At 32.7% G+C, this 22,804-nt stretch overlaps 1 protein-coding gene across 1 annotated transcript in view; it reads right to left on the reverse strand.

Annotated features, from left to right (window-relative positions):
• The window catches only part of YTHDC2 (YTH N6-methyladenosine RNA binding protein C2), a 74,079-nt gene that overhangs the window by 6,759 nt on the left and 44,516 nt on the right, over positions 1-22,804 (reverse strand). The window contains exons 18-25 of the mRNA XM_074204565.1: positions 21,515-21,620; positions 20,662-20,781; positions 18,825-19,097; positions 15,159-15,285; positions 10,384-10,589; positions 9,108-9,303; positions 2,249-2,358; positions 1,381-1,673 (exon numbers count right to left, since the gene is read on the reverse strand). Coding sequence (XP_074060666.1) covers positions 1,381-1,673; positions 2,249-2,358; positions 9,108-9,303; positions 10,384-10,589; positions 15,159-15,285; positions 18,825-19,097; positions 20,662-20,781; positions 21,515-21,620 — 1,431 coding nt within the window. The remainder of the gene's footprint in view (positions 1-1,380; positions 1,674-2,248; positions 2,359-9,107; positions 9,304-10,383; positions 10,590-15,158; positions 15,286-18,824; positions 19,098-20,661; positions 20,782-21,514; positions 21,621-22,804) is intronic.

Consider the following 22,804-nt stretch of genomic DNA (forward strand, 5'->3'; position numbering starts at 1 on the left):
AGCCTGTATGTTTTGGAAGCTTTGTTGATTTGATATGTTCAAAAACCAGAAATTCCACACTGAAACCCTTACATACTAAATCTTTAAATAAACTTAAGAGGAACTCAGAAATTTTTAGAGGGGGGACAAAAGGCTTGTGTTTGTTAGCTCATTACTCAACCTGGACCTATATACCAAATTCTTCCATGTGACATTTTTCAGCTTCTTAGTTGATATGCATGTCCTTGTTAAGTCTGGGCAGTTTAAAGTGTTCTTGATAGGTTTGGAGATTTGAGTCTCTTTATCTGTAATGATATCATAAGGCTCTCCAAAAAGTATCAAACTATTTTCAAGAATCACTTCATAGGGTTACCCAAATAAAAAGAGAGACAGACAGACAAAGACAGACACAGATGAGGGGGGTGAGTATTGAGTGTGTGGGTATGGGTGTGTTTTTTTTCCCAATCTGGACCTATGGTTTCAATGATTGGGAGATACCCTGTGAGAAGCCTCCTACATGCTTTCAAAAACCTTCCGTGCCACCATCTCCTATAGGATAAAATTTAAACTCTTTATGCTGACATTTTCATTCCTTCATAATCTACTTAACATTTATCTAGTCTTATTTCAGTGATTCCCCTGTATGGTCTCTATGTTCTACCACCCTGTCAACTAGTTTGACTCTTCCAAGTTTAACTATTCCCAACTCCTAAGCATTTGCAAAAAGATGTTCCCCATGATTAGGATTCACTCTATCCTCATTTCCACTTCTCAGAAAGTTCTATCTTTTCTAGGTTCACTTCAAATGCTAACTCCTCTATGTAGCCTTCCTTTTCTTCCTAGGAGTTAGTGCTTTCTCCTCCCTCAATTTTACTAGTTCTATATTTACCTGTGTATATGTTAAACACTGAATTAAAATGCAAGATCCTTGAGGGTAAGCCTTTATTACATTCCTGCACAGGCTGTCTCTGTCCTCCACTGACATCTTCTAAGGTTAAGCTCAAGTACCATTTCTCACAAGACATCTTGATCCCTTTCTTGATCCTACCTTGAAGTCTATCTTGATCTGTCTAGTTACTAAAGCTCCTATACATACCTACAAGGAAATTACTTTGAATTTATGAGGGGAGGCAGGATATCAATAGAGCGATTATTTGTACATTGATACTGCTCTCCCTGCTTCATGTGTTTTGTTTAAACATGTTTTAATTTTGAACTTAAATTCTGGAGAGGGGAGAAATAGGAAAATTGAGGGGTAGAGGATAGAAGATAAAGGAAACTAGGAAAGAAGAGGGTGTAAAGGGATAAATATTACAGTAAATTTTTTTCAACATACAGAACTTTTCTTCATAAAATTTCTTGAAGTTAACATTAATTTAAATAAAAATCTAAAACATTTACCTTTCTGCATTAGAAGAATCATCAGAGAATTCAGTATCTGCTGAACTTTTCCTGCTATTATTTGACCTCCAAGAAGATGCCAAAGGAAGTTCCTCTGAAGACATCGGTCTTGGTCGTTGGCCAATCCCTGATGGTTGCTGCAATCCTGCAGATTGTTCTTCTGTGCTTAAAACAGCTATAATTGCTCTTATAGTTGCTTCATCAACTTGAGACCAAGGCTTGGAAGGAGCTCTCATTCGGCGCAAAAATAAGCTATGCCATTTCTGTCTGAGTTGTAGCAATAAGCTGGCGGCCTGAAATTAATTTTTATTCTATTAGAATTCATATTAAAGCAGAATATATATATATAATATTTGTTTATTCCATTATTCAGGGTATTTTGAAGTTTTCTATGAACAAAACTTGTTATTTATATTTTTCTCATAATTTTAGAAAAAACTGTTATTTCCTTTTTTCTTTTTTTCTCTTAGATAATCTTCATAGATAAGTAGAAAATTCTTAGTATCATAGAATTTAAAGATGAAAGGGACCTCAGAAATCTGATTTTAAAATATGCTTATGCACTATTCTCTCTCTCTTTCTCTCTTATAGTTTTATCTTCTGTGAGGAAATATTTCTCAGAAATTAACTCAGTTTCACTGAAATGTTCAATACTTTTCCAAGACTGCCATCATTATGGTCATGAGTTTGATTTTTCTATCTTTATATTGAACACAAAGTTCATCTGAAGATACAATCTATAGTGAGAATAATAACCAAAAAAAGGTTTTCTCTCCTAATATTCAGGGAGAGAACTGGTTAGAAAAATCACATAAACACAACGTTACCAAATATGTTATATAGTCTACATTAAATGAGAAGTAACTACCTCTGGATCCATTTTGAAATTTAACCATTCATCCAGTTTCAATGCAGCCAAATTAGCAGTGGTTCGATCTTCCATTTCACTGTCACTGCTGTCATTAGGAACACCATCCACTATTCAAACAAAATATTAAGAAAGGAAAAAATATGCAAATTTTAGCATATATTTCAGGGCAGAAAAAAATTTCCAAGCTGTTTCTGAGTAATGTTCCCATGCTTACATAAATCTTCCTGACTTATTTAAAAATTTATGTGAACAGATCTCTTCCAGGTTTCCTTGAATTAAAAGCCATCAAGGAGGAATAGGAAGGGAGGTGATAGAAAAAGGCAAACATCCTTCAGAAAAGCTCAAGCAATCAAAGTAAATACTTTAATGAAAAACATTTTGAAAACCTTAAAACACTATATAAATTATTATTAGAGTGAAGAATGCACAAATAAATCTTAAGATATTTTAGAATTAAAGAAATTATGATAAAACTTTATTACCTGAATTCATTACTCAAATATACTAATACACTGTGCTTTCATAAATGCTCCCTCCAACAATGAAGATCACAAATTACCCATGCTTAGCAATTTGATATGATTCTTCTTGTCTTCTTGCAAATTTGTCAAAGCAAATAGTCTACCTAATATGGCCTTCCTCTTTCCCTTATCACCAAGACACAAGTGGAGCACCTCAATTGTCCACTAGATATTATTTGTTTAGCAGGTAACTAGTTCATTTTCTTTTTTGAATCATCCCATCTTTGAGGACATATGGTACTCTTGTTCTTCAATTTCACTGTTGTCCTCATGTGTAACAGCCTGTTTATACATACCTTATTATTTTCCCTTGTCCTTTGGGTACAATTTTTAATTATTAAGAGATTGTAGCATTGGTTTTTAAGAAGATGGGTCATTGTATCTGGGAGAAATTTGGAATCACTAAAAGAACTCTGCAATTTCATAGCACAAAGTGATGAACAAGTATGATATTCATCCAATTTCATGATTTAATCTGGGCAATAGACATTTCTCAATCACCTGATTTTTTTCCTGTATGACTGGCAAGAACAACTCTTTTGAATGGTTATGGATGTCCTTTAGAAGGATCTACAATGTCTTCAGGCTTGACATAATCCTTCATTTGCAAGTAGGAGTGGAAGAATGCCCTTATCATCTCTAGGGAATCCATTTCAACTAGGACTCTGCACTACAACTTTCCATGACAATGGCAAACCTAACATTAATGAACAAAGAATGGGTAGAAGCAGTATCTCATGCACACAGGATAGGCTGATTTTTCCCATAAAGCTAATGACTCTTGATTTTGGATTTAATTGGATTTGGAGTCTTAAGGTTCCATTCATTAACATAAATATAAATGCTTAGTGAATAGGAAAGAGCTTACCACCAAGGCAAAAAATATAAGGAGAATGATGTACAACTAAATAAATACTGTATTCTTGTTAAATATCCTTTCTGTGCTGATGCTGCTCTGATTATTGGATCAATTCAGTTATCTTCAACTTTTTTTTTTTTTAGGTTTTTGCAAGGCAATGAAGTGGCTTGCCCAAGACCATACAGCTAGGTAATTATTAAGTGTCTGAGGCCAGATTTGAACTGACTACCTGACTCCAGGGTCAGTGTTCTATCCACTGCGCCACCTAGCTGTCCCCTATGTTCAACTTTTTGTGACATTTGTGATTTTCTTGGCAAAGATACTACAGTGGTTTGCCATTTCCTTCTCCAGTTCATATCATAGATGCGAAAAATGAGACTAACGGCAAAATGACTTGCCTAGGGTCACTAAATAGATACTAATATTTGTTAAATATCCTTTCCATGCTATTGGTAAGTAAAATTAATTTTGCTAAATGAGCTATGAATGCCCATTTTATTAATACCAAGTCTGAACCAATGGACCTACTGAGTCAGGTCAGGTTCAGAAATCTCAATGTACAAATCATCAAAATGAAATGTGATTTCACAAATTTAGTGTAGGCTAAAAGGGCCAACTTTCACTTATGTCCTCCCCAAAATTCTCCAGAAAAAATCCAGAAGAGCTTGAGGCTTCTCTTCCTCACTTTCTCTAGGAATTGCAAAGGAGTCACTCTGGTCAACTAAATATCAACCCCTGCTCTCACCATATGACCCGTTCATCTTTTCTATCTATTCTTCAGAGTTCCCCATTGGTTATAGGTGACTGCTAAGTGTTTGGAAGAATAAGAGAAGAATTATTAGACTGCTGATAAAACTGAAGTTATACAAAGCCACTGTGCTTCCCTCATGGTGGTAAGCATGTGAAACCTGAACAGTCTACCAGCACTATGCCAGGAAACTGAATCACTTTCATTTGAATTGTCTTAAGAAGATTGTGAAGATCACCTGGGTGGATAAAATACCAGTGAAGATTACCAGACTCAAGTCCTTTCTTGAACAAAACTGCCAAGCATGCAAACTCTACTACAGAGGACTTTACTACAGTCCTATGGGCTGGCCACATTGTTTGAATGTCAAACATTCTATTGCTGAAAAAAACTATTTTATAAAGAACTTACATTGCGCAAGCACAAGGTGGTCAAAAAAAGCAATACAAGTACACTCTCAAGGTCTAAGAATTTTGGAATGGATTACATGACATGGGAGACATTGGCACAGGATGACCCCACATTACATACCCTCTGTGCTCTATGAGCAAAGTAGAATTGAATGAGCTCAAAAGAAACTTGAGATGTACAAATTCAGAATTCACCCCAAATGCTCATGTGGCTTGCTTATGCCTAACCTGTGGTAGAACATTTTGAGCTCATATCTGTCTGATCAGTCAGACTGTACAATGCAAATATACTGTAACTTGACTCTAACAAAGTGCTGTCATTTTGGTCCTCTTCGAGAAGGAAGGAAGATCCACTAACCAACCAGTCTATTCCCATCTATTATGCACCCTTTTGTTATAAACATATTTTTTTGTGTTATCTTTAGTTTTTTAAGAAAGTGGTGTTCCAAGTCTTACACAAGCAACACTGGTAAAATGTTTATACTGAAAAGAGGAGCCTTTGCTGTTATAGGAAGCTTTAGATAGGCAAAAGATCCTAAAAAGGTAAAGTCCTAAAAGTAATCTAGTCTATTGCTATCTTTACTTTCTACTCTGGGCTCAACTTACCTGTTCATATGTATGCTTTAATTCAGATATATATACTATGATATGAATTCAAGTGATGTTCACACTGAAATGTTTCAGCTGATGCATCCTATTTTTTATCTGTTTTGTTTTTTCCATGAGGATGAACAAGTCAAACTCTTAAGTGATTACAGATCTCTTCTAGGCAGACTTGGGTTTCATGAAATTAACCCAATATCAGCTTTCAAAAGAAGAAAAGAAAATAGGAACATACCACAGGGAATTTCTCTTTAACTTGTACTTTTGTGAATATCCTCCCTCACAGTAAATTTTTAAGACAAGTATGTTTTCCTATATCATACCATGCCTGTACTTTATTATGAGGTCATTTCTGATATTAACGTCTTTCAAAGAAACTTAAATGATCACCACATGATTTAATTTGGCTGCTTTGCCCTCTTCATCTATAAGTTCTCAGAAACTGTGATATTTAGAGTTCATTACCCTTGCTGATCTGTTAAAAGTTTTTGAAAATCTTCCCCATTTTTCCTCTGTTTATAGACTTTTTTCCAGATTCATTTTTAAATGCAATTAAAATGACTTTAGTGTTTTATTTAAAGTTGTTTTATTCTTCGTTGCTTCCATTGGTTCTATGAAGTTCTCATAATTATTCATCAGCTTTCCTCGTAAGATTTTGCAGATTAATTTAGATCCTCAGACTTTGTTATTTCTATTTCACCAGAAAATCAATTATTTGCTAAAGTGCTTTCTGGAATATTTTGTGGTCTCTGTGTTGCAAGCAAAAATATGCTGATTTAATTTCTAGATGAATTATAGTTGTTGATGATGTCATTTTTGTTGTTCACTTCCCATTTTGGTTAAATAATTCAATTATATCACATCTATTTATCTTTTTCTTATTACTTTTGTTGTTATAAATTCTGATCTTAGCTGTGTCAATGGTCTGACTGTTCACATATACTGAATACACAATAAATCCCGTATCAGTAACATTGTTGATTTCATTCTTTTAAGATTACTTCATACTTACTTTGTCCAGTGTCTACCACTCATTTTGATGGAAGAGATCATGTTTCTGCAGAATATGTAAGGCTTCTGCAGAAGATATAAGGCTTCTGCACAATCTCCTAGCCTTTAATCAATTTCACTGCTTTCTCTTGAATCATACTTTCCCTTATATCTCTCTTCATCTTCACTTTTTTTTCCTACTTTTTCTTTGAAGTCCCCAAGTAGCAGTGTAGATAATTTGATTTGGAGGATCTTATGAAGTTGTTCATAGAATTCCTATACTATTTAATTCTAACCCAGAACAAAAGATTATTCATCTATAAAATGCTTTACAATTCTTAAAAGTGTTATAAAAATTTAGCTGTATGTCTCTCAAGGTACTGTGAACAATTTTTGATGTATGTATGAGAAAGATCTTGTACAATAATCATTAAGGTTGGGGTGGCTAGGTGGTGCAGTGGATAAAGCACCGGCCCTGGAGTCAGGAGTACCTGGGTTCAAATCCGGTTTCAGACACTTAATAATTACCTAGCTGTGTGGCCTTGGGCAAGCCACTTAAGGTTATAGTTTGTATGAAACTTACTCAAATGATTCTTTTTTTATTTAATAGCCCACAAACTAATCACAATAAGATTTTATGACTTTATCTTTTAGTTAATTATATAGCAAAGATATGATCTTATGGTGGAACACTTGTAAAAAAAGCAGGCTCACTTTCTTATATTTATTAACACCCATTAAGGAAAGTTCAAGATTGATCTAATCCCATTAATATTTTCAAATGTGAGGCAGCTAGATAGTTTAAGATATAGTGCTGGGCCTGAAATAAGGAAGGCTTGACTTAAAATCTGGCCTCAGGCACTTACTAGCTATGTGACCCTGGGGAAGTCCCTTAATCTTTATCTTAATCCACTGGAGATTATCTGCCCCCAAAACTCCATAGACAGTATGGTCCAAAAGGGCATGAAGAGTTGGACATGACTGAGCAACTGAAAAAGAAATTTCCAAACTGGTTCTTTAATGACATTTCTACCTATTTAATAAATACATCTAGGACTGTGATATTAGTCTAAGCATGATGGATCCACTGTTTTTCATGGTGAAAACATTTTGTTACAAATTTTTTTCTTCATCTTTCTTCTGTTATATTAATAGTTCTTCTAGTTTTATTCCTAAATGCCCTCAATATGATAGTACTTAGTTCAATCTTTGCCAAGCTTTCTTAGAATTGGTTTATCCTTTTAGCTTCTATTTTATAAAACAATAATGGCTTCCACTATTGATCTCCATAAGATTTAAAATTTTTATTTATGCTGTTGTTGTTTTTGAATATCATCTCTTTTTACTTGACAAGTAAGTCAAGTGTCATCTAACTAAGGCTGTTTTTAAAGTTCTTTTGGTGTCCTTTTTGGTCTATCAGTGAAATTTCTTTTTTTTTTTTGCAAGGTAAATGGGGTTAAGTGGCTTGCCCAAGGCCACACAGCTAGGTAATTATTAAGTGTCTGAGACCGGATTTGAGCCCAGGTACTCATGACTCCAAGGCTGGTGCTTTATCCACTACACCACCTAGCCACCCCTATCAGTGAAATTTCTAAAGGAAACTATTATACTCAGTATCAATGTACTTCTGTCAATCTATATCCCATTTTTAACACTGAACACTTATTTTAAAAGATTAGGTTAAAGTTATTTTAATTAATACCATAATTTCTCAATTTTCTTTTCTTTTGATCTTTGCTCTAACAAATTAGTGGTTTGAAGGTATAGACAGTTAATTTAGGAATTACTTCCATAAAAGCAATGAGTCTGTTCAAATTTCCTATCCAATAACATAATCATTTTCATTTTTTGTGATGTCACTAATTGTGGAAAACTTTTGGTCTTATTACTTATTCCAGATCCATACCTTCCAATATATTTTTTACCATTGTCACAGTGCCACTATTTCCACCTTTGTAGTGAAGTCAATAAGTATCACAATACATATTTCATTTGGAGAGTAAATAAATTCTTCATAGAACTGTTCCATGACTTTGTCCTCAGGAACATACACTGCTGAATAAGTTAAAATTGTTTCATGCTGGTCTTTTTATGAATATTTATAAGCACAACAGCATTAAATGAAAATGGCCCATGAAATTATGTCTCTTGTTGACTTTAGACCCCTAATAAAAGTCAGTCCATCAATTTCTTTATTTATATTTTCATGTGGTAATTTTCTTCTTTTGTATGATTTTATTTAAAATGAAAATGTTGTACTTGATCTGATTTAGTTCTTCTAGTAATATAAGTACTCTCTGTCACTTTATAAAGATTTTATATTTAGAGCTAAGTTAAAATTGAGAGAAGTGTAATCCTTTTTACTGTTTACTTTCCCAGAACTCTGCCAATGGTACTACAGAAACTGAAGGACTAGGGGTCATTTTGTATTTTTTTTTATTTATTTAGTTGCCCTGGATTATCCAATGAATTTATAATCAAACAGATAATTTATTAATGATGCTACTTAACTAGGTAGGTCCTCAAAAAACTGACATTCTGTTGCTGAGATCATATTCAAAGCACTGGGAATATATCTATCTCATGAGGAAACATAAAGGAAGTAACATTTATACTGCATTTGACACATGATAGCTATTGTTTGATTTTTTGACATCCTAACATTCTTGTTTTAATAATTTTCAATTATAACTACTGAATTTTAGTCAACTCAGCATATATTTACCTCTAAAAGAAGAAGGTTCCTGAAGAGCATTACTTGCCAACCTAGCTGGTCCACAAAATACAGAAACAGTGACAGGTGTTACAGCTGAGCAACATCGGATATTGGCTATTCTATGTGCTCTGGTCATTTCATCATATATAAGCCAATCTGTGGGAAGTGCTTGAAGAGCTGCTGCTTGGCCGTTGGCTGGAGGAATCTGTTAAAATTATAAAAATTAAAATATATAATTACAAAGTAATGGCATTTCTTTGTTAAAGGGTATAATAGGGGACTAATAACTCTTTGGGTAGAATTCCAGATTCCTCTCCAAATGGATCATAACACAATTCCACCAACAATGAATTAGTGTTTCCCTTTCATTATTTTAGTCAATGTAGTAGGTATAAAATCACAGGAATGGTCAATGATTAGGAAATGACTGAACAGGTTGTGGTAAATGATTGTGATGGAATACTATTATGCTCTAAGAAATAATGAGTTCAATGATTTTTTTTTAAAAAATGGAAAGACTTGAATGAAACATTGAAGAGTGAAATGAGAAGAACCAAGAGAACACTGTATATAGTAATGGCAATATATTTAAAAAGGACTTTGACTGAGTTAATTATTTTATCTATTGTAAATACCAAAATTAACTCTATTAAGGACATATAAAGACACTATCTGCATTGAGAAAGAACTAATTAAATATAATCAGAATAATTTTACATATATGTATATATATATATGTATACACACATGTATATATATTTCTGTCTAATGATAGTTATCTCGAGGGTGGAAAAGAAAGAAAAGAAAAAAAAGAAATTTACATGATACTTTTGTTTTATGTTTTAAAGAAATAGCAAATTGTGCATAACAGATTTGCAGTTTTATATACAATCACCTTTTTTTATTGTACATTATAGAAATGCTTGTTTTATTCCCTAAATTAAAAATAAAATTTTAAAAATTATAAAAATGTTTTAAATGTTTATTTCAAAATGTCAATATTTTCTCATGAAATACATATGTATACTAATATATACCTTATTATTCAATTCTGAAAGTAATATTTTATGAGCTTTAAACAAAATAAGTTTTTATTATATCAATCACTATATTTCTCATTCCTATGTTGCCATCAAATTTGCTTTTTCCCTCCGGTATTTAATTTTGATTATCTAAATGTTTCAATTACACAAGACAAACAAATTCTTGACATTTTCCTATTCTTGAGCTAAATTTTATTCTATTCATTCTGCATTCTAAAAATAAAATCAAAAATGTAATTTACCTTTTTATATTGAGGTTGACTGAGAACAGAAGTTGGATGAAACCGTACTTTTTTTTCCTTTGGTCCTGTCAATACTACATTTTCTCTGTCCACATGAACTAAATTAGGATACATGCCTGCCACCAATGCAGCTTTAACAACAGCCCAGTTCTCAGAGTTTGTGTTAACATCGCGAATGTCACCACCACCTCGTGCTCTAACAAAACCTAGAATAGAGAAAAGCCATTTATGCTCTAACGAATCCTAGAATGGAGAAAATTCATTTATGCATTATGAATGATTCAGATTAAACAAAAATTTTCTCACAATAAAAGTTAAAACCCTGGGGCAGCTAAGTGGCACAATGTATAAGAACACCAGTCCTGGAGTTAGGAGAACCTGAGTTCAAATTTGACCTCAGACATTTAATTATTACTTAGCTATGTGACCTTGAGCAAGTCACTTAACCCCATCGCCATGCAAAAACGAAAAAAAGAAAGCTAAAACCCAGTAAATCAAATGATGATGAATCAAAGAATAGCCTTTTCTAGAAAAATCTTTAAATAGGAAAAACCATCTCATAAGAAATTCTGTGATATTAATAAATGAGATCATAAACTCTCTGGGATTTTTTTAAATCTATAAAATAAGTAGACTTGATAAGGATTTTTAAATTGATCAACATCTTATGATCTCTATTAAACATATTTTTTGATTGTCTAAGATGAAGGAAAGTAGTTAGGATTAAATGATGTCCTAAGAGCTCTTCTATTTCTATTATTTGAAATAGTCCTTGGGCTTATCAATTGCTGGGTGCTACCAAAACATACCACAAATGGATAACTGAACATTTCCCTGGATCAAAGTAAGTTATATATTGGCTACAAAACAGAGTGAAATGTCAAAGACTTTTTTTTTCTATCTCTACATTCAACATATTATTAAACTCTACTCTTTCATCCTAACAATAGAATTTTTTTTGTTTAACCCATAATTTAAAGCCTGAAAGTATTTTTCCTCACTAAGCTGAAATCCTCAATAACTGATTCAAAGTAATTATCCTAAAGGGAAATGGAAACAAATATTCTCTAAAAGGAAAAAAAAAGGCATTTGGTGCTTTAAATCAGTCAGTTGCTTTTAAAAATCTTAAATCAATTTTATTTTAATCTCCACACATTTTATTTTGGGTTATAATAACAAGAACTAAAGTTCCAGCAGAATACTGAATATACTTCAAGTATTGCCCCAGAAAAAGACTGAGTTTGTTTTTCAAGAACCAATATAACTATAGAGGAGTTTATTACTAGAAGGCTGGACACTTTGGGATTAGATCTTTGGTCATAGTAATTAGTGAAACAGAAAAATGTGTCATTGGTTCCATATTACTTTCTTCTGTTTCTGCACTGACAGTGGCAAAGCAGGAGAAAGAACAAAAAAAATCAGTTTTTAGACCATTTACTAGCATCAACTTAGCTACTGATACTCTAAATGAGAAATATTCTTGTCAATTATAATAATATTAGAAAGATAGAATCATAATAGTCTTGCTACAAAAAGACCAGAAGAAAAAAAAGTTATAGATAAATTAATAGTTCATTTTTATCCTTGAAAAGAAGCGAAGAGGGGTGGCTAGGTGGCACAGTGGACAGAGCACTGACCCCGGAGTCAGGAGTACCTGAGTTAAAATCTGGCCTCAGACATTTAATAATTACCTAGCTGTGTGGCCTTGGGTAAGCCACTTAACCCCATTTGCCTTTCAAAAACCTAAAAAAGAAAGAAAAAGAAAAGAAGCAAAGAAAGCTGAATTGATTTTGTCGTATGAACAGACAGAAAGAAGCATTACAGAATAGTTGGTCACTTTGTATTCTAATTCTCATTCTAAAAGAACACTTTAAAATAACTAACTTATGTATCTTTTTAACAGAAGATTAAGGGGTACAGAAATTAGAGAAATTCTCTGAAGAACTTGCTAAGATCTTCTAGATCAACAAGCATGACACTCACTGACTTCAATGCAATGACTGAAAAAAGTGAAGATAATGGGAAGCATGGCAAAGTATGTTTCAAGAAGCAATGAAAGAGACTTTGTAAAAATATTAAGCCTTTACATATAAACACATCAAGAAAAGAACTGGTAGTCACTGGACATAGCAAACACTAATAAATATCACAAAAAAAGAAATCAATTACATTTTAATAAAATGGAAGAGATTCACTGATGTGGGATCCATATGTGAATCAACTATGCCTTTAAAGACAGGTCCTGGGCTTGCCAAAGAAAAGGTATTATTTAATAAAAAGTTTGAAAAAATAATCAAGAGGAAAAGACATGGCATATAATTAGCTCAATCTTGAATTATTTAAATAAGATGCTAATAATGAAAAATGGGAAGCAGAAAAGAGAGAGGATATCAATATAATAAAAATAATGTTATATCAAAGTTTAATCATTGTAAACACTAGTCATAACAAAAGCAACCAGAGTTTAGAATAGGGCTGTCCAACCTGACTTTTAAAAGGTTTTATTGAAATATATATTTTGATTTGTTATTTTAATGAGAGCTCTGCAGTAGCTCAGCTTCATTTACTAAAGCATTTAATAAACCCACAGGTGGGTTGCATAAAATTGCACTGCAGGCCACATGCAGTTTATGGCTTGCATTTTGGACAGCCCTGGTCTAAAACATTCCTTAGTAATGAAACTTTTGATTTACCTGAGAGAGACGACAGCTAAAGACTAAACCAATTTAGAATATACACTCATTTGTGCAATTTTATGAAGGATGACTAATGGCTATGAGCAATATTCTTTCATAAACTAAGAGAAAATAATATTAAAACAAGATAATATTAAAAAAGACTCAATGATGCAAAGTTATCTCAAGGACATTTGAAGATGAAAAAAAAGGAAAGTGAACAATTAGAAGTAAAATGAGAATAATCTGCAAAGATCACTATAACATGTCAAGAAAAGTAGAGCCAACACTCTAATACTGCAGTCCTAGATGTTTTTATAGGTGAAGCTGAAATGTTACTAAACAGAACAGAGTTTGCAAAAGCAACAGAACTGGACAAAAAGTATATAGCAAACATACTAGAGATAAAATAATTTTAAGGTTTTTGATGAATCAATAAATCATAAAGTTGAAGGAGGGGAAATAGTAAAGATGTTGAAAATATTTCTGATTTTATTAATAATAAAAAATGACCAAGAAAAATAATCTATGACTTACTTTTTCTTCCATCATTATAAAATCTTTATGAAAGTCATTCTTGCACAAATGAAGGGCACTGATGATGTGAAACTTTCAGGTTTCAAAAGCAATTCAACAATGGGCCACACCTTTTACTATTTTATAATTAACTAAAAGATATAGAGAATACATAAAGAATACAAGACCCTCATCATGTTTATTTGTGGATGATGAAAAAGCATTTGTTTCAGTAAAGCAAAATGCCAGCTTAAAAGCTCTCTTCCAACAAAGTATATATCCCATTTAAAAATTATAATAATTCTAGATTTCTTGATATAATATAAATAACTGTCTCTTGACCTTCTCATTTTTAACATCTGGCGAGGTATAACAGAGAGAAATCTATGCTTGCTATAGGTGTTTGTCACAGTGATGGAGGAGATCCAACACAGCGTGTAAGCTGAAGCAGGATAATGAGGTACTCCAGATGCTACTGTTTGCAGTAACCATAATTATTGTGATACCTCCTAGGAGAGCCATAACTATTGCCCCCCCAACAAAAATTGGCTTTCCGTTCATACAGAAAAGATCAAGTCCATGAAGATTGTCTATTACCCAAATTATGACATGCACTTAGAATGCATATATCACTCTATGTATGTATATATACATTTATACTCTCATATATATATATATATATATATATATTCCTATGGATACATAGACATATGTGTGTATACATATCTGCCTCTCTTCCCTTCCTTCCTATCTATCTATCTGAAAAGCAATACAATGATTTAGACCAGAGCAGAACAATTAATTATATAGTGGCCTGGATTGTCTTTGAGAAACAGAAAAGCTGCTTTAATAATTCCAAGGTTTCTTGAAAACCATGGAGATAAAGACCATCTTTTTAATACTAACATTCTACTGGTGTTGTTAAGTCAATAAAAGATGAAATACAAGTTTTCAAAATAACTAAAAATAAACCAGAGGATAATAGAGAAATACGAAAAACACAGAAGAAGAAATGAGTTAAAAAGGAAATATATAAAAATATATCAAACTGAAAGAATAAAGGAAGACAGATAGACATTTGTAGTGCTCTACTGTTATGTTCTTAATCCCAGGAGAAGGCAAGGAAGGTCTTAAGGTCTTTAATCTATCTAGCAGATTTCTTTGGCAAACATAAACAAGATTGGAAAGAATCATACAGGATGAGATGGTATTGGAGGTGTAACTGTAACCTTCATAACTAGAAGGAACAAGCAAATTTTAACTTTTATAATTTCTCAGTCAAAATGTTGGCCATGAAATATTTGCTACAAGCATGTATAAGAAAAGAGAAGGAGGAAGGAAGAAATGGAGGAGACAGAAAATGCTAGAAAAGAAGGGAAGTGCATATTACTTTCCAGGTTAATCATAATTTCAGATGTTTCAATTCAAATTAAAATGAGAAAACTAAAGGCAGACAAGTAAAATTCCATAAACATTTTCTTAAACCTAATATGTATATTCTGAATGACAAAAACAAGCTGTCACTGTTAAAAATATTTTAAGTAAAAGACATTACTTAATGGAGTAATTACTTTATATATTTACCTGATGCTCTAAGCTGACCAAGCAACTGAGTTCTCATGCCAATGATAATTTCCATAGTAGCTTGTGAAAGAAAATTTTTTTCACAAAAAGCTCGTTCCCAGCCATCACTTCTTGCTTTTTGCCATGCCTATAGAGAAGATTAAACAATACTTAATGAACAACAATATGCAAGGCAACACCATTATTGAAAACTAAGACCTATTTATGTCACTCTAGTTTAGCTTTTCTTCTTTTGATATTTTATTTCCTTTTAAAATTATCATTAGCTAGTCTGGCCTCCTTCACATATTTTTTAATTTTAATTTTCAAATTATTTGACTCTGTGATCCTCTAATTTATCAAATGATAAAAGCTCCTTAAATTAATTATTCATTAAAAAGAGGAAAGGATATTAATGATATAAGCATGCTACCTTAAGTCCCAAGTTGGGAAAGGTCCAATAATATTTAATTTACTTTTTGCTATTGCTACTCCAAAAAAACTTCAAAAATTCTCTAATGTATGATTAATACTCAATTTATTCTCTTTCCTCCTCCTAGGGCTGGGGAAATATCCAATCTCTAATGAAACTTCAAATTAACATATGGTGCAGAAAGTTACTTACAGTAGCCACCCTATCTTTAGGCTAAAGCTATAACTCTGACCTTCCTTGATTGGAGCTAGAAAGTAAGGACTTCTGTAAGCTGTCTACGAAGTAATGGAAGCTGCTCTAGAAAAAGCAGTAGGAAGGAGAGCAGCACAAAGGTAAGAAGCCAAAGAAATGACAGATTCCTCCTGCCCCCATTCCCTCTCCCTCTTTTCTTATCAACTTCTCTGTTTTGAGGAGACAGGGAAATTAAGGTTACAAAATGCTAAACAAAACAAAACAATATTCCTTCTAACACTTATCTGCAGACTATGATATTTAGTAATCTAATAGCCCCCTGTTATAATGCTAAAAACGATTTGCATGTAATAGGTATATATTGAATTTTTAATTATAATTATTCCTAGTCCCATGAATACCACATGAGACAAAATAATTTTGCAGTAGCTCTATTTAGTGGGCACTTGATGTATGTGTGATTATATTAGAAACTTTTTTTAAATGATTCAGAAAGAACACATAATTATTATAATAGATCATGTCTAGGAAGAAACTTTAGTGCTTTGGTCAGGTTCCTTAGTGGCAGAGGAGGCTTTTAATTCAGGTCCTACAATCTAAATCCAACATTCTTTTCATTGCATTCAAGATCCTACATCTTCTATCTCAGAAAGTGACAAAATACACAATCTGCTTTTCCATATAGTAACTCATTTCTCCTGTTGCTTTCTGTTTATCTGTTTTTCATATTTTACTTTGTTTCCCACCTTATCATCATATTTTGGTCACAGAGTACAAGAAACTTTTTAAAAATTATATTCTTGGTATCTTTAACTGAATTTCTACTCTTCACTTAGCACAGTACCTGGCACATATAGTAACTCCTTAATAAAGGTCTGTTGATTTGATATCTCATCATGGAAAGTCACTCCTAGGTTCATGAAAGCTATAGAAACAGTACATAAATTCTAGCAGGTTCTACTAAATTATAAAGGTTACAAATAGTTTAAACAGCTTATCTAAGAACTAGACTAGCTAAGTTGGAAGAGTTCAGTACTAGAAGATTAAGAGAAAAATGACTAATTTTCTAGTTACAACTCACAAATATCATTTATTAAGGCATTAAAGTTGTTTGAGGTAAATTGTGAGGGAGAATAGTATGACTGAAATCACATATTCTTAAAATACTGAAATACTATTTCTTATATAACATGGAATATAAAGATATTAAGAGCCAAAAACACAAACATCAAGACACAGACCTTAAAGAAGATAATAGTGTTTGGATACAATAAAATAATATTCATCAATAGTTAAGAATCTGTAGGCTGGCTCTCTCTGTCTCTGTATTTTGTTTCTCTTTCTCTCTGTAAATGTGACTGAACATTTTTGAGATTTTAAGTTTTTTTATCCCCTACACTATGTACACCTGAAGTCTGCCATAGGTTCAATTATCATTACAATGAAGATGACTCCCAAATCTATAAATCAAGTCCTGATCTTTCTTCTGAAAAGTAATTCCCCTTTACCACCTGCCCTCCAGGGAATTTCTTAAGAGGTTTTTCCATAGGCATCTTAAATTCAACATGCTCAAAATTAAACTCCTGATCTTTACACACAAGCACAATCCTTCTCCAAATTTTGCTATGATGCCTATGCCATCCTCCTAGTAATGCAGGTTTATAAATTCACAATTATTCCCAGACTTTACTGATTTCTTCTCTCCCTCCTCCCCTGCAACATGTCCAATCTATTGTCACATCTTACAGATCCTACCTCCATGTCTCTTACATCCACTCTCTTCTCTACACTCATTTACTCATAAAGATCCCATTTTAGTTCATGCCTATCTCTCACTTGGTTTAATATAACAGCTTCCTAGTTGGACACCCAAGTTCCAGTCTCTCCCCATTCCAGTTCATGTTCCACACAAATGCCAAAATAATCTCCCTAAAGCACCAAGTCCCATGTCACTTCACTGTGTTAAGAACCTTCAATGCTTCCCTAGTATCTCTATAATAAAATAAAATTCAATTTGACATTTGAAGCCTTTCACAATCTGACTCCACCCTACCTTGCTAGGGTCATTTCCTATTGTTCCCATTTGTGTAAACCTTACACTTTAGCCACACTGGTCTACTTTTGTTCCATAAATTTATGTGTTTTTGTACAAAACTTGTTCCTAGAATGGATTTCCACCTCTTTCCTGCCTCGAAAAATCCCTGGTTAGTGGTTCATGTGCTATCTCCTGTGGTAGGTTTTCTTGACCTTTTCACTAAACCTTACATCTTGCACACTCCTAGGAAAATGTAAGCAACTTAAGAAAAAATAACTGTTATTACTTGGTATCTAGGACAGTTCTGCAGCACATATGAAATAGTAAATAAATATCTGTTAGATTAAATTATTGTCTTGGCCTTAGGGAATTGTCTGAAGTTCAAAAGAGGTACAATGACAAGCCTATGATCATAGAGATAACAAATGGCAGAAGAGGAATTCAAACTCAGCTTCTTCATGGATCTAAGAACAACTCTCTAAAAGGACTATGGCATTAAAGTAATAAAAAAAATAATGCTCCTTAATGTACCAGCTATTATTCAAGATTATTGCTCTATTTTGTAAGATTACTATTACTAAAAAAAAGTTAAGGTAACACGCTTAAATACTTTAAAAGAGTTGTGATTTCATGAATACAGGTATTTCCCTTCCACAAATATCTATCACAAGCATTTTATACATTAATAGGTGATTCCATGAGTTTCTATAATCAAAAATATTCATCATCTAATGATTAATCTTTTAGTAATGAATTTTTCAAGATTAAGGTATGCTAGTCCTGCAGATCCTCCACTAGGTTAATATTCAGTTTGCTATAAGAGGTTTTGTTGCACTACCATAACTTCCAAGCACCCAGAATATACAAAAAAGGACTTAAGTAAAATAATATATATATATATATAACACATAAGGTAAATAAGACTAAACAGTTTTGAGATTTAAAAGGTTTTTCTCCCCAATACTATGTACACCTGAAATATGTAAAGCCTGTAACCTTTTCATATATTAAATGATAATGACAGTACCTGAAAAGCTCTCAGAAGCGCCATATGGTCACTAAAGGTGCCTGCAGTAAAACGTTTCCTACACAGCATGGCTGCACGCTTTTGAGAAGCTTGTGTGGGTAGCACGAAAGGATCTCTATATGCTAAAGTACAAGCAATAGTAAGGATGGGGTCCAGACACTTCAAAACGACAGCACACAAGACCATTTTACCAAGGTGAGGTTCTACTGGCAAGTCAGCCAAATGATATCCAAGCTCAGTCAGATCTTCCCAGGTATCCATGGCATCTATTGTCTAAATAAATGACAGAACAGATATTGTTATAGTCTGCTAATCAGACTAACAAAATTATATACTCATAATAAAGAAAACAAAATATTTTATCATTATTTCCCATACTCACTGTATGTGAGTGGGAAGGAATTTCTTCAAGATCACCTAGTCCAGCTCCAAAATCAATGCACAAATCTTGTCTAAAGATCCCTAACAAAGGCTCATCAAATCTTTGTGTGAATACCTTGAAGACAATCTTGTCTCTTTATAAGAGAGCCAATCACATTTTTTGGGATATCAAAAAGCATTAGAAAAGATTTTTGTTATCCTGAGATAAATCTAGCTCTTCATAATTTTTATCCAATGATTCTAATCTTTCTGTTGTAGCTAAGCAGAGTTAAATTTGATCACTTTTCCAGACGGCAACTTTTCAAATGTTTTAAGACTGACATTATTCCTTTAACTTCTAATAAAAAATGTGGCAATTTGCTTCAAAATGACCATATTTATTTATGACATAAAATACTGCTTTATTTTGATTATTATTAAACATCCTTTAATTAAAAGTGTAGAGTTAATTAACGATATGAAAGAATGCTCCACATCACTAATAATCTAAGTAAAGCAAATCAAAGTAACCTAAGATATTACTTCACTCCCAGCAAATGGATAAATGTGATAAAAAAAAGTAAATAGTCACTACTATACAATAGGCACACTAGTTTATTGCTGGCATTTATGAATTATAAGAATTATAAGAGTTACTCTATTTTGGAAAGCTACTAGGCATACCTCAAGGAAATCATTAAATAAAAATTCTCCTATGTACACCAAAATATTTATAGCAACACTTTCTATGCTGGCAAAGAACTGAAAACAAAGTAGATGTCCACTGATTAGTAAATGACTAAACAAATTATAGTATGTAAATAAAACAATATTACTGTGCTATAAGAAATAAGAAAACAGGGGCGGCTAGGTGGCGTAGTGGATAAAGCACTGGCCTTGGGGTCAGGAGTACCTGGGTTCAAATCTGGTCTCAGACACTTAATAATTACCTAGCTGTGTGGCCTTGGGCAAACCACTTAACCCCATTTGCCTTGCAAAAAAAAAAACCTAAAAAAAAAGAAATAAGAAAACAAAGTAGAGACTTACACTAAACTGATGCAGAGTAAAGCAAGTAGATCCAAGAAAACAATAATCATAATAATGTAAATAAAAAAAACAACTGATGGTGAATGTTGCAAAATTAGAAATAACAAGCAAAGATTCAAACAGATATAAGTCGTCACTTCCAACCCTCAATTTCTTTGCAGAGGTGGGAGGTCCATTGCTGTGAAACACTATATATTTTAATACTTATTTTCATTACATTGATTGGTTTTGCCAGTTGTCTTTTCTTCCGAAAAAAAATACTCTTTGTTATAAAGGATAGCTCTAAGAGGGGAATATAGAAAGGATACAGGGGGAAATGTAGATAATATAAAAATCAAAAATCAATAAAAGTGTATTTTTAAAAGGCACAGTTTTATACAAGAGAGTCCAAAAGCAATTACAGATTAGTTAATACAATTAAGATACTTACCTTGAGCATCTGTACAGCATTTCTAACAATCAAAGCTGGTGGAGGTTCTGGGGCTTTCATAAGAAAGTCAGCAATGGGACAATTAATTGGTGCTAATAGTTTGGTATGTAAACAAAGCTCCTGTAAAGCAAAATCAGTAAATACATTTTGAAAAAAATTAGTCTCTCCTACACTGACTTTTGAAATTTTGCTCTCTCACCAAATTTGTATGTGATTTTTTAAAAAATGAACTCTAAAAATAAAATTTTTGAAAATATTATGGTTTAAAATTAAATTCTAGATTATATCTTATGTAGTAGCCATATTTATAGAAAAATCAGATCTAACAGAATTTGACAAATGCCTAGTAAGTGCTGGCTTACCTACCATGGATGGGGGGGTGGGGGTGGGGGTGGGGGGGGAGGGGGAATTTTGTAAGATCATGATTCCTAAAATGTTGAAGTATGATAACATATGAGATAAGCTAATATACTAGAACCCAGGGTAACAATGTACTTCTGGGATTATACACTTTAAAAACTAATAAAACCTCTTCTACTTGAAATGACTTTATATGTTTATTTTCTAAAATAATTGAGAACATAAGAGAATCATACATAGGAAATGTGCTTGTGAAAATCTGTATATAAAGTATTTTCTGTAAACAAACTACTGAAAATTTATTTCAGAAGTAATACCATTAACTTTAAAAGAACCTTTAAAGGATGAATTTTCTTTTTTTGTAATGCAAGTAAAAACTTCCTGAAACATTTGCCATGTGAGTTTAGAATTTTTGTAACTATGGTTTCTTAAAAGTCACATCTGTATATTAAGAATCAATAAATTCTATTGTTCAAAGCTTTCAAATTCCCACCTGCAGAGGCATTCTCAGAAGTTCTGGAGTCTGAAATTCCAACATGTTCTGAAATCGAAGTCTGCTAAATAGACGAAAACAGATTCCAGGCCTACATCGCCCCGCCCTTAGGAATAAAACATTAACCAGAGACTGAATATACAAATTTGTTTAAGTTCAAGAAAAAAATCATCTTCCCCCTCATGATATAAATATGAAACATAAAGTGGTTTATGACTTTTCTTTTTAGGTTTTTGCCTTGGGGTCAAGTGGCTTGCCCAAGGCCATACGGCTAGGTAATTATTAAGTGTCTGAGGCCAGATTTGAACTTAGGTACTCCTGACTCCAGGGCCTGTGCTCTATCAACTGTGCCACCTAGCAACCCCCAGTTTATGACTTTTAAAATAAATGCTTCCTATATAAATCATGTTGACCAATAAGAATCTTTCAATTAAAATATTATCCTAATGAAATTAAAATTCATATTCAATATCACTTGACTTCTTTGGACATCATTTGCCTGTAAAAAGATTAAGTTTAAGATCAATTTAATTTAGAAATTACAAGAGTTCAATTCAAATACTCGATAACCTACTTGCTTACTTGATTTCTCTGGGTCTCAGTTTCCTCATCTGTAAAATGGACTGGATAATTTCTCTGGTTCAATTAGATTTAATTTAATAATGACAGCTCAGAATAAGCTGAGGTTATCAAGATAAGCAAGAGAGAAAAAAAAGGAGGATCAAAAAATAGAACCTTTGCTTGGGATGGATGGAACAATAATAATTGACAACAAAGAAATAGACTTGTTCAGTTCTTGTTTTTGTTTTCTTTGTAAGAAAAAATGAATTTTACACTGGAAATGACAGAGCAAAAATAATTAAAAGAATTGATAACCAAGTCATGTAAGGAGATATTAAGAGAGCATTTTTCTCTTCTTGGTGATTTTTAGCTATTTAGGCCAGATCAATTACATTTCTCAGTCTTGAAAGGACAGGCAGTTATACCTTTTGAGGAACTATCAGTTATATCTGAAAGGTCAGAGGAAAGGGGAAAGGAACCATGGCAAAAGAGAAGGCCAAATTTCTGGATTTTCAAAAGAAAGAAGAGAATGGTCTAGGTTATAATGGTTTTAGAACAATCAGTTTGACTTCTAGTCCTTGGAATATTTTTAAGTGAATAATTTAAAAAATGAATAGTGAACATCTAGGAAGGGGAAACAGGACTTATAAAGGCATGGCCTTATCAAGAACAGGTTATGTTAGACTAACCTCATTTTCATTTAAAAAAGGTTATTAAACTAGTAAATAA

This window comes from Macrotis lagotis, chromosome X (genome assembly GCF_037893015.1).
Source record: "Macrotis lagotis isolate mMagLag1 chromosome X, bilby.v1.9.chrom.fasta, whole genome shotgun sequence".
NCBI lineage: Eukaryota > Metazoa > Chordata > Mammalia > Peramelemorphia > Peramelidae > Macrotis > Macrotis lagotis.